The 12,605-nt window shown below is 38.3% G+C and overlaps 1 protein-coding gene across 8 annotated transcripts in view; it reads right to left on the bottom strand.

The window, feature by feature from the left end:
- Positions 1-12,605, bottom strand: part of VPS13B (vacuolar protein sorting 13 homolog B) — a 948,921-nt gene that overhangs the window by 845,803 nt on the left and 90,513 nt on the right. For all 8 annotated transcript variants that reach the window (XR_004644784.1, XM_034763372.1, XM_034763367.1 and 5 more), the window contains exon 4: positions 9,043-9,163. Coding sequence is in view for 7 of the 8 variants with exons in the window: in XM_034763372.1 (XP_034619263.1) it covers positions 9,043-9,163 (121 nt within the window). In the remaining variant the exon portion in view is untranslated. The remainder of the gene's footprint in view (positions 1-9,042; positions 9,164-12,605) is intronic.

Raw genomic sequence — 12,605 nt, 5'->3', positions numbered from 1 at the left:
CTGCGTGGCAAGGAAAAGATGGCATGGAAAGCCTTCCAGTTAGTGGCAATAAGTTTTCTCAGACACAACAAGGCAGACAACTACAGGTTGTTGGTGGAAAACCTCCTCAAGGCATACAAAAGCCTTGGTTGCAACATGTCACTAAAGATACATTTTTTGCACTCTCATCTAGATTTTTTTTCCACCGAACTGCGGAGCAGCGAGCGACGAGCACAGCAAGCGATTTCACCAGGACATTGCAACAATGGAGAAACGCTATCAGGGCAAATGGAGCCCATCAATGCTTGCAGACTATTGCTGGACAGTGACAAGAGATGCTCCATTTAATGAATACAAGAGACAAGCCAAGAAGCACTGAGTAGACACTGAATAGGACTAAACTAAATACATAATAGTTTTTTGCCTTTTGTTTCATAATCAATTTTATTTATATAACCCTTTTGCTGATTTTTAAAGTGTTACATAAACAGGACAGGTGAAATATTATCATGTAAAGCAACCATAAACTCATGAAAAGACCTAGGTTTACAATTTGTGATTAAAACTCTATCTACACAATATACATAGACATAAAATGTAAAAACTTAAATATCTTAGAAACAGTAGCCAATCAGTTGTTTTAACTGTCATATTTGAATTCAGCACATCAAAACACATAATAAATAGCACATTTTATCTCTGAAGCAGACGACTTCTCAAAAATTGTAGACCAGTGTAATTCATCTCAACTTTTCTGTGTTGAGAAGGCCGCAAAGGAAATACTCATGCTCTTTTCCCTCCCTACAGAATCCTCACTTGCTGGTAAAAATGGATAATTTTGGCATTTAGTTAGGTGGGAGTTTGTTTTTAAACTCTTCCTGGAATAACAATTTGAAGACTTAAATTTGAAAATATTTACGTAATAAAAATTGTTCCTTCATCAACCTTATTTAACCAGTGCCCCTGTGTTAATAATTGTTCATTTGCACTCCAGAAAACAAAAACAAAGTTTCAACACAAAAAAAAAAAATCTATTTCAATATTGACTAATTGAAGTCCATTCCTAAATATAAAAATGCAGGAAACCCTGAAGTTGGGGTCCTTTCAAAAACTTTAGAACTACTTCCTCTTTCAGATACAATATTGCAGTCAGTAAGGTCTCATTTAAGTACAAATTCTGTAGGTATTGGCCACAGCTCCATAGTTATGATTGAGCTGAATAAGACATCAAGATCAACCTTAACTCTGACCACATACACATTTCTCATAATATCATACATTAAAGTATAATTAGAAGTTTTTATATAAGATGTACTAGAATACTATCTTAACATGTCTGTTTACTCCAGATTAATGCAACATTTTGTATTAGAACATGAGGAGATGTCTAGTTAGAAATAATATCTGAAAGAAAGTGATTTTTAAAGATTATGAAACAAGTAGAACTCAGGATTATGTTTTAAAATATTTTTATGAAGAGTTTGGTAATTTTTCTTCCTGTTTCAGAAATTTTATGTTGTCTTATACATTGAGAAAATATTTTCTAATATATGGATCACTTCGGTGTAATAGTATTTTACATAAACATGTGTTTAAATACAAATATGAGGAAAGTTGTAAAGCTATAATTGTTAAGAACTAAGAGTACAGAAATGGCCTAAGAAAGTTCTAAGCATATAAATATACCTAATTATATGTACTGAAAAATGAATTCAAATTTATTGTGGTCAGAGCTGAAGCTGCTATTTGAATTTTGATTTATTTGCACTTGCATAAGAAGGTATTGATTGAAATATTATGTATAAAATAGGAAGTGATTTCTAAGTTTGTAAAAAATCCTTGATTTTTAGGATTTCCTGCAGTTTTAGTATGTGTCATTTAAGAATGGACATCAGCAACCATCCCTCCATGTTAATAAATTTGTATGCAATTTGACCAAAATTTCAGACAGCTAGAGATAGCTAGCATTATAGTTGAGATTCAACTTCTATTCCAACTGTCCTTTTTCCAGTTTATCATACAAATTTTGGGTTGCAATTTTCTTTGTTTGATTTCATCCTAAAATGTGTGTGCGCTTTTTGGTCCACTTTTGAGCAAAATTTATTAGCCATTTTCAAGTTATATAACTACAAATTCACATACTTCCCCTGTATACATTCTTATCAGATGATTTGTATTTGCATAATTCTAAAAGGCTGAAACTGAAGCCTTAGCCGTGTTTCCAAACAGTTATTTTACATATCCAAATGTGGTTTTAAGATTTCCCTGGAACATATTCAGAATCAACAGTATTCAATATCTGAGTTTTTTTTAAAGATTTAATATGAAAGGTTTGCCACACAATGTGCAATAAATCTTTCATTATATTAAAAATATTTTGAACAAGCTTACCTCCCATATAATTATTTAGTTTTAGACATTTCTATTATGCTATGATCTTGCCACTATCATGAGTTTATTAAAGCATAATAAATATGATATTAAGGAAGGGAAATATTTCTTTGGAGACTTGTGTAAGGAAACAAGATGGAATCCAGGAGGCCAAGTGAAAGTTGTCAATATTAAGCTGTGAAACATAAGTTCTCTAACCTTACATGACCTTTTCACTAACTGAATTTGCCCTTTTGCCCTACTGTCAACCAACCCCTGAAATGAACATGTAGAAGTATAAAACTTGCTGAAAAAAGCTTGTAATTGAAATTCAAAAGATGAGAAAGGGTGAAATGTACTAATTCATCCTTGATGAACATTAGAATATAGACTAAAAATATTTGTAGAAGGATTTGTAGTATTATAAAGTGCTTGATTCCTATTTACACTACAACCACTTTAAACTGTTCTGAAGGTGTAAAGGAAAAAAGTGGAAGTAAATTATACTTAAATCCACATTAAAACCGCATTAAATGATTAAAGTAGTGTAAAGTAGCCTCGGTGCAAATAGGAATCAGGCCCAAAAATATTTAGGCTTTTTAAAAAGTTGTAATGTGCACAGTACAAATATCAATTAGACTATATTTTATAGTAAAAATTGAAATGGCCTGATTCTGATCTGACTTTTTACTGTTTTCTTCTGATGTAACTTTAATACATTAAATGGAGTTACTCTTGATTTGCATCAGAGAAACAGAATCAGGTTCAGCATAACAAGTGAAATCCTTACCCCGTTAAAATCAATAGTAAAACTCCCACTGATTTCAGTAGGCTCAGGATTTCACTCCTATTTAAATGTAAAATGAAAAGAGCTCTAATTTTTTTTTAATTCTGAAAACATTTAAAACAAAGCTTTTTTATTTCAAAGCCTGATATATCTTTAGTTGTATTGTTATATTTCAAAATAATACAAAAAAGATTTTGACACTTTTTCAATTCTCTGATTTACTCATCACACTTACATAATGATCATTTAAATGTTTCACATATAATTCACACGCTTATGGAGAGAATATTGCCTTTTGACAGTTTCATCGCTATTCAGTCAGCTAAGTCTCCTATAAGCTTTAGGTGAATTATAAAGATATGATAGACTAAAATATATTAAAATGTATAAAATTCCTAAATATGTGGGAAAATATTCACAACTGCATGCACTGAACTGTGGCAAAATTTATAAGAACCATGAAACACCATGAGGAAATTCAGAGAGCAGAAAGCTTATAAATTTATTTTTTTAAATGTATATGGAATGCAATTTCATTTTTTTTAAAAATACTGATTTCCTCTTTCCTAATATCTTAGTCATAGGGCATGTCTATACCCACAGATGGATTGGCACTGCTGCAATCGATGAAGCGGTGTCGATGTAGGTCTGTCGAAGAAGACCAACTAAGTTGATGGCAGACACTCTCCCGTTGACTTCTGTACTCCAGAGCTCCCCGAGAAGTGCAAGGTAAGTTGGTGAGAGAGCATCTCCTGTCAACACAGTGCGTTGTAGACATCACTGTAAGTAGACACAAGTTACGTCGACTTCAGTTATGTAACTTACGTAACTGAAGTAGCGTAACTTAAGTCGACTTACAGCTGTAGTGTAGACCAGCCCATAATGATCCCTTCTGTTCTCAGAGGTTATGGACCATACAGCAAGCAGCACTTACTGCAGGGATGTACTTCAGGTTTCTGCAATTTTGCTTCAGTAAGAAGGTCTATTTCCCCTTCAGTCTCCACAAGGCAACTTTCTGGCATGATTGAGGCAATAGTTCAATCATTGTTTCTCAGCACCCTCAAAATCTGAATATGGCTTCACCACTGTGGCAGCAAAGGGTAGACAGAGTTCCCAGGTATTATAATTGGCACAGAAACAACAGTCGTGTTCCAGCTTTGAGGAGCAAATAGTATCCCCTCCACCTGTCCAAACGGAAATCCTTTAATATTCCGGCCTTTCAAAGCCAGTTAGTTTTGACATCCATGATGCTCTCTCTGTGATCCACCATAGTTTGCATAACCACAAAGTAGTTAGATTTTCCGCTGTAGAAAACTCTGATTTTAGGAATGAAAAACTGGGTAGCGAGTTCTATCAATAGTTTCCTGCACAGTTTTGGTGCAAAACAATTATCAAAGTTAAAAAAAAAAAAAACACACACACACACCTCAAGTTGCTTTCTCTTTCATCAGTAATTACTTTGCTCAAATATAACGAGAAGGAAGAACTGGATCTCACAAACTAAACAGGATCAGGCTGGGTGAGTGTGATGCTTTCCAGGGCTAGCCAGGGTTGTGAGGCATCTTGTTATCACCTGCCTTTAGTGTGAGGAAGCCTTAACTGTGCCTGCCATGGAGCAGCTTGCCAACTCCACCAGCCACAGGCAATACAAGCATTCCCCTCTATGCCCCGCTGTCTCTTTACAGGTTAGCAATAGGCACACTCCACCTTGAGCCCTCCAAGCATTCCCAGGAATGTTCAGCCCCTGTTGCACTCATAGTACTCACAGATTCACTGCTTTCAAAGAAACAGAACTCCTCAGCTTACCAGTTTCACCTTAGATCACCACTTGACTTACACACAACACTTAGATATGTTTATAGTGAAATCAAGTATATGTTTATTTAATAAAATAAATTCAAGTAATAGCAAGTAGTAGTATTGGAAACAAATGGTTACATATACAGTAAAATAAATAGAAGCATTCTAAAAGCCTACACTTCAACTAGGTATTCTCATGTCTTGTAGAGTAATGCTCACCCAAAGTTCTTGCAGAGCTCTATAATGAGACTTGGCTGTGATCCTCCTTTCATCAGACAAGTACGTGGTCAGCTTGCCTCCCCACTGAAGGACCCTGAGCATTTCCTTGTACCCCCAGATATACCCTAACAATCCTTTGTCGTTAGTCATTAACAGGACTCTGCCTGCTGTTTGTTTCATCCTGTGAATTTCTTCTCTTGTAGATTTCGCAATATTTTCTTCTGCGTGTGGCTCAGTATGCAAATAGACCTATACTGTGAGGCATACAATATATGCATGACCAGACAGGGAGATAAGTGTATGTTACCTTCTGCCTGAAAGGAATATGTCTGAGGCATGTCACCTCCTGGTGAGCTGCCTTAACTCCAAAACCTTAACATAATTTTCAGTATAAATATACAACTCCTTAAATATTATCAATACATACATTTTACAATGATTACAATGATCAGTGGGCTACTGGCTCTCAGTAGAGCCCTCACATGCCATGGTTCAGTGAACTATTATGCATATATCTAACCCAGAGCACTCCTGTAAAAACCCATGCACCCCCTGTGCACTCTCTCAGTTGGCACCACCACCACCACCACTCTGAAAGTGATCGGTTGACCCTGGAAAACTGTTTCTGCCATACTGGTGATGTCTCCCTGCAAACTAGCAGCCCTGAATTTTGTCTCACATGAGAAGATTTTGTGCTGAACTCTATCAAGCAGCACTTCCTTCCGCTACATTACACCTGCCTCTGAGAAAATACTTGGGACATTTGGGCAGCTCATGTTGAATTGAGTGATTCCAGCACTCTGGTGTGATGCTTGCTAAACACCAAAAGCAGTCTGTTTACAGTGGGAGTGCTAAGAGTGAGATACAATAATTCCTGACTTAAAGTCGTCCCGCTTAACATTGTTTCGTTGTTACACTGCTGATCAATTAGGGAACATGCTCATTTAAAGTTGTGCAATGCTCCCTTATAACGTCGTTTGGCAGCCGCCTGCTTTGTCCACTGCTTACAGGAAGAGCAGCCCGTTGCAGCTAGCTGGTGGGGGCTTGGAACCAGGGTGGACCAGCAGCCCCCCATCAGCTCCCTGCTCCCCTAAGTTCCCTGGGCAGCAGCTGCCCAGCAGGCTAGCAATTGCAGCTGTCCCTTCCCCCATTGCCATGTGCTGCTCCTGCCCTCTGCCTTGGAGCTGCTCCCCGAGACTCCTGCTTGCTGTGCGGGGGGGGAGGGGACTAATGTTAGGGTGTCCCTCTCCCCCCTGCTCCTGCACGCCACTTACCCCATCTTCCATAGAGCAGGGGGGACACACGACAGGGCTCAGGATGGAGGGAGCTTGCTGGCAGCAGCTGCGGTCTCAGCAAGCTGATCTAATTAACAAGGCAGTGTACTTAAAGGGGAAATGCACATATCTCTCTCTCTCTCTCTCACACACACACACACACACACACACACACACACAGTGTCTCTGTCTGCGATGCTATCTCCCCTCCCTCCATTCCTGCTGCCTTGTAGAGTGTGAAAGTTAACCCTTGAGGGCTCAGCCAATTGCTAGTTCATCATTTAGCAGTAAGGCATTCCCTGGGAAATATCCCACCCTCTGACTCCTCCACCTCAACCAAGCTTCACAATCATCATCTCTGTGTACCAGTATTAAATTGATTGTTTAAAACTTATACTCTGTGTGTATATGTATATATATATTCTTTTCTCTGGTGAAAAAAAATTCCCTGGAACCTAACCCCCTCATTTACATTAATTCTTATGAGGAAATTGGATTCTCTTAACATCGTTTCGCTTAAAGTCGCATTTCTCAGGAACATAACTACAACGTTAAGTGAGGAGTTACTGTATGTGGATTAAAGCCTACCTAAGACATGATATCTAAATCATAGAACAAGATACACAGTATTGGGATTCCTATGTTGCATATCATATGGAACATTTGAGTGACATGGAAGATGACTGATGCTAGATGCATCAAAGAAACAAAACTGAACTTGGAGAACTTAGCTACGCTGAAAGTCTGTCATGGTCTATCCAAAGACATCAGTTCTTACTGATGCTCGCTGGTAACGGTCCAAGTTGTTGAGCTTATCACACTGATAATATTGAGTGTCCGTCCCTTCACCACACCACTGACTGCGTAGAGTGTGCCTGCAGACCAGAAATGACAATGTACTTACAGATCCACAAGAGCAAAGTAACTACTGAAGCACTAAGAGAAAAACATGATAACTGATAGCCACCAGGTGTTGATTCTTCACCAAGATACTGACATGCCCAACAAGGTACTCACCTTAGGCAATTACAGGTCCCTGCCTGGAAAAGCACATTTCATGATGCAATTATTCTTGGAGGAATGCCCCTCTTGGAGGGCCTACACTCCATGAGATGCCCGTGTTCCAAAAAGCATGCATCCAGAGCACCTATATTCTGAAGATTCTCACAGAAACCAATATTCCAATGTGCCAAAACCATCACTGAGGAACTGATGATTTCCCGCACAAGGCTTCTATGGGTTGAGTCAGGATAACTAGGTCTCGGAACCTCATGATGTGGAGATGGGACACAATGAGCCAAGATGGACAAACTCTACTACCAATGAGCTGAAGTGCTGCCCAGGTAGGAGATGTGTGCCAAAACTCCTGTATATCCAAGTCACTGAAGTTCCAGACTACCTTCAACACCAATGTATCAAGGCAAACAAATCAAAGCAGTCTTTAAACCCTTGGCTCTAATACAGGTGTCCACGTACCAAAGTGAGCCAAAACAACATATAATAGAATCATAAAAATATAGTGCCGGAAGGGACCTCAAGAGATCATCTAGCCCATTTCTACACACGAAGGCAGGATTATCCTTGTGCTATCTAGGCCTGTATCCCTTGATATATTCCCTAACACAAAGTGCTCTGCACACAAACTTTAATGTCCTCTCCCAAGGTCAGATTAATGAGGCAACTACTAACTTGAGGCTTCTGCTGCCATGAAGAGGTAGAGAAAGGTCTCATCAATTCTGAAGGCCCAGAATAATAATGTCCAAGAAAACCCCTAAAAAACTGGAGTGCCCTAGACCTAGATCAAGAAGTTTGCCAGCAAGAAAAATACCACAAGGAAAACATCCAATGCTATGCGCAGAAAGAGGAGGATTTCTTAAATTCACATTAACACACACTGAAAACCTTGTAAGAAGACAAAGAAGATAAGATATTGAGATAAGCTTCTCAATGTTTATCATCCTGAACACACAGATGTACACTTAACATAAAAGTAACTATCTTCCATCTAAACACAAAGAGAGAAACATCACAGACAAAGCCACCATCCTCAGTTCAACTAGGCAAACACATACGTAAAGGGCAAGCCAACGTCCTCAGGCTCAGCAGAGTCAAAACCTTCAGAAGAAAGCACATGTCTAGTGTCTCTACCCATGGACAGACAACTCAAGGATGAAACAACCTCAGATATAATATTCTTAAAGCTAGAGTAATGCCTCAAACTATTACATGAACCTGAGACCACAGGGTCATCAGCCAAAATTACTGGAAAAACTAGAGAGCGCTAGTCCTTGTCCAAAGGCCTACGAGGAATTATCAAGAAAAGATTTGACTTTTCTTTTTTAAATTCAAGTTTTATTTTAATTTAGCTGTGTTTTGGAATACTGCTAGATCCTTTCGACCTCAGCATGATTTGTGGATGGTCAGCACTTCTGAAATATCAGGCTACTATTAAGGTGCCTAAATATATTTAATGCACCTAACTTTAAGCACACAGATTTGAAAATTTGGGCCCAAGTTAATAAACCTTTAACCTATTTTATCTATAAAATCCATATAAAGCATGCAAATAAACACAAATACAATCCAGTTTATGAAAGCTATGTTGTACACTACCTGGCGGTAAATCAGGATCAGAAGGAGCAGTTTGCTGGATTCGTCGTGGTTTCACTGCTGATTTTGCACTCTCTGTGGTACTGCGGTTCGTTGAACTGGAACCACTGCTTTCATGGTCTTCCTGGAAATCAAACAAATATTAATCTGAATTATTCAAAGAACAAATAAATAACAGAAGAGCAGCTGAATGTAAGGGATTTATGATTGCTAGATTTGATAAATATAATAATTTTGCCAGTATTGTTCCTTGCACACTATAGTGTGTGTTTAAACATAAATTATATGGTAATTTGGGATTAGCTAGAAAGTAAAAAACAAATTATTTGAAATGCAAATAAAAAAGAGTATCAATCCAATATTTAATTGATTGGTTTTGTTTTAGCAAAAGTCACAAATTGTAGCGATAACCGTAATTAGCTGCAATTCAGACAAAACATTCCTGAAAAAAATCAAAGAAAAAACCCTACAGACTATACAAATAAATGTGAGAAACACTATCCACCTTTATCGGATTAGCGTAAGTGTTTGCTCATGAAACAATCTTGAACAGTTCCAACATGTCAGAGTCATGTCCTTTCTACCACAGTTAATTAAAGCTGCCTTGTGAAGCAAGACATTCTCTCAGACCCTTAAAACAGCAAATACTGCCCTAAAATAGATAAACAAACCTGGAGTAACTGCTCATCTTTAAGCTTTTATATGACTGATTTACCTTCAGCACTTTGGCAACAGAAAACATGGCTCACACATTTTTAACTCAGTTATTTTATGAATCTTAAATGATAAATACTTGCAACATAGAAAATTCACACACACAAAACTTAGTTTATGTGGAGTTAGGATTGCAAGGGCTCAACTATTGTGTCGTGTTCCCTGTGTACTTCCAGAATGCGCATTTATCATCAAAACTCATGTTTAGAAAACCAATAAATTATGGCTAATGTCTTCTCATAAAATATTAATACTACAAGAAAAAAAAAAAAACTTAATTCTGCTACCTGTGATCCCTGCCCTGAGGTTGCCTTAGGGAGATCAGGGTACCTTACCCACTCTTAAACCTTTTCAACTGAACTCAGCCTACCAGCAGCAAGTATGTCCTGGATCATAACATTGCCCAGATCACAAGGGTTTGCTGGAGTGTATGAACACAAGTCCTGTTACGAAACTATAATGGGCAATAAAAGTGGCAGTGTTTTATGGAGACGACATTCTTAGTTCCTCTTGGAATTCCTGCTACAACACAGTTAAAATTGCGTGGTTGTGCTGTGTGAGAAGTGTCATCTTCAGTCTGTATTTCCTGATTTTCTAACATTACTAGTTTAATATTATTGTAAGAATTATGAGGGGATCTTAACTCCATATTTCTTGGCCTTTCAAGGTTTCCTCAGACAATTATGAAAAGGTCTGTATATAAACAGAACTTAAAGAGATGTAAAAACCTTCAAGGGAATGCCACAACCTTTCCATTTCATATTTGGAAGAGGAGAAAAACTATTTATGTCAATTTCCCTGACTGACATAAAATGGAGATAACATTTCAGGAAGAAAGGCAGAGATAATATGTACCAACACCTTGGTCTAGAAGAAGACTAAATACACGACAAAACATAAAATCAACAACTAACATACTGACCCATCTAAATAAGGAGGATAGGTAAGAATATGCCTTTTACAGAAAAAAAAGGATCCCAAATGCTAAAAGAGCAGAAGAGAGAGCCTATTAACAAATAAAACTTAAGACACCACCGTGACGCTCCCCAGGAGTAATCAGGGCTGAGACACACCTCACCACCACCCTCCCCTACAGTGAAGCAGTTTTGCCTGATGCCTACTCTAGCTCAGCTCCCTGAAACAAACAGTCTCTGGTCACAAATAAGTACCGTCTTCCAGGACTCCACAGAGCTCACCCTTTCTTGTGCAAACTAGAGACACACACAAACCAATCCCCAAGCCCCTCTGCCAGTGAGACTCTGTCATATCCAGCCCATCACAGGACACTCCCAGAAATAACCAGGTAAGCCTGTCTCTGAAGAGACAGTGTACACACAGCTTGACTGGCAAACTCAGGATTAGGTCCCTTATAACAAGACAGCACTGGAATCTACGTATAGTGAAAATAAATAAACAAATAAATCTTCATCTTTGTAAATAAACTTAAGAGCTAGTGAGCAAAGATAATAAACAACAGGTTACAGTAAAACAAAAGGTATAAAATGCTTTCCTTAGGGTCTAAGCTTAGTTAAATCTTTGTCTAAAGAATGTCTCTCCTAAGTCACTAGCCTTCATGGCCAGGACCCAATTTTAATGAATGCCAAAAGTGTTGTCCTCTTTACTTCGAAAGTGAAGAATAAGAGGCCTTGTTCCTTCCTCTTATAGTTCAATAAACCCAAACCCTAACCCTTTTGAAGTGCACTCCTAGATAAGACTCTTCTCCACTGTGGCTGGTTCTCTGGTGTGCTCCCCACTGCAGGTTACACACACACACACACACACACACACACACACACACACACCTTCAACCCTCCCCCAGTCAACCTGTTTTCTATTGGCTCCAAATGCAAATGAGGCTTCCATTGTGTTGCCTTAAAATCCTTAATTTACATCAGAGACAGAGATAAGAGTCTGGCAGAAGACTTGTTTGTCCCCTCTGCCTAGTTACAGCCTTTAAAACATAATTTCAGTATGTGTGTGTATATATATATACACATACATACATACACACACTTTCTTATATATTGTCAGTACATACATTTCACAGTGATATTAATGACCAGTGTGTCATCAGCTTTCTTTTGATACTTTATAGGCCACTTTTTGCATACGTACAACAAAAGCAATGTGTTGGGTACAGTGAGTTTGTCAGGCCTGATAGGAGTTGCTGACCCAAAATGGTGAACCCTTTGCCAGCTGGCACTAACAGGCCTCTGTATCTCAACAGAGTAGTGAATAGGGTGACCAGATGTCCCTATTTTATAGGGACAGTCCCAATTTTTGGGTCTTTTTCTTATACAGGCTCCTATTACCCCCTACCCCCATCCCGATTTTTCACATTTGCTGTCTGGTCATCCTAGTAGTTAACTGTTTTCTAGTTGGCACCAATGGATCTCCGTGTTGAAACACAAAAGAGATATTCTAAATCTGGGAAGGTATGAGAGAATAATAAAACAAATTTTCTTGAATCTTATTAATACGGCATATGACCCTACTACCTTGCACCTTCCTCATGGCCTATAAAAGGATAGAAACTTGATCTATCAGAAGCATAGGAGCAAGGTCCTGATTTCTTCAAAATCTCAAACTTTCTGCTGAAGAATTAGAGATCACTATAGTGTCTACCCTCCTAGCATCTTATCAGTGAAGAAAAAAGTTTCAGAAATCCTTCTGGAAACTAGGAATGTGCACAATTTGAAGATCTACTTCTATCTGCTTTTCAAAGTGAGACTTCACAGATGCTTTGGCAGCTCTGGATGCAGCACTTCTCTTAATCGCTTTGAGAAAATGAGAAAGCAGAGAACTCTTGATGGCAGCTGGATCCTGTTTTTTGTACAAGGTTCATTGCAGCC

The sequence above is a fragment of the Trachemys scripta genome, chromosome 2 (assembly GCF_013100865.1).
Source record: "Trachemys scripta elegans isolate TJP31775 chromosome 2, CAS_Tse_1.0, whole genome shotgun sequence".
Lineage (NCBI taxonomy): Eukaryota > Metazoa > Chordata > Testudines > Emydidae > Trachemys > Trachemys scripta.
This window is presented reverse-complemented; position numbering and strand designations above follow the sequence as displayed.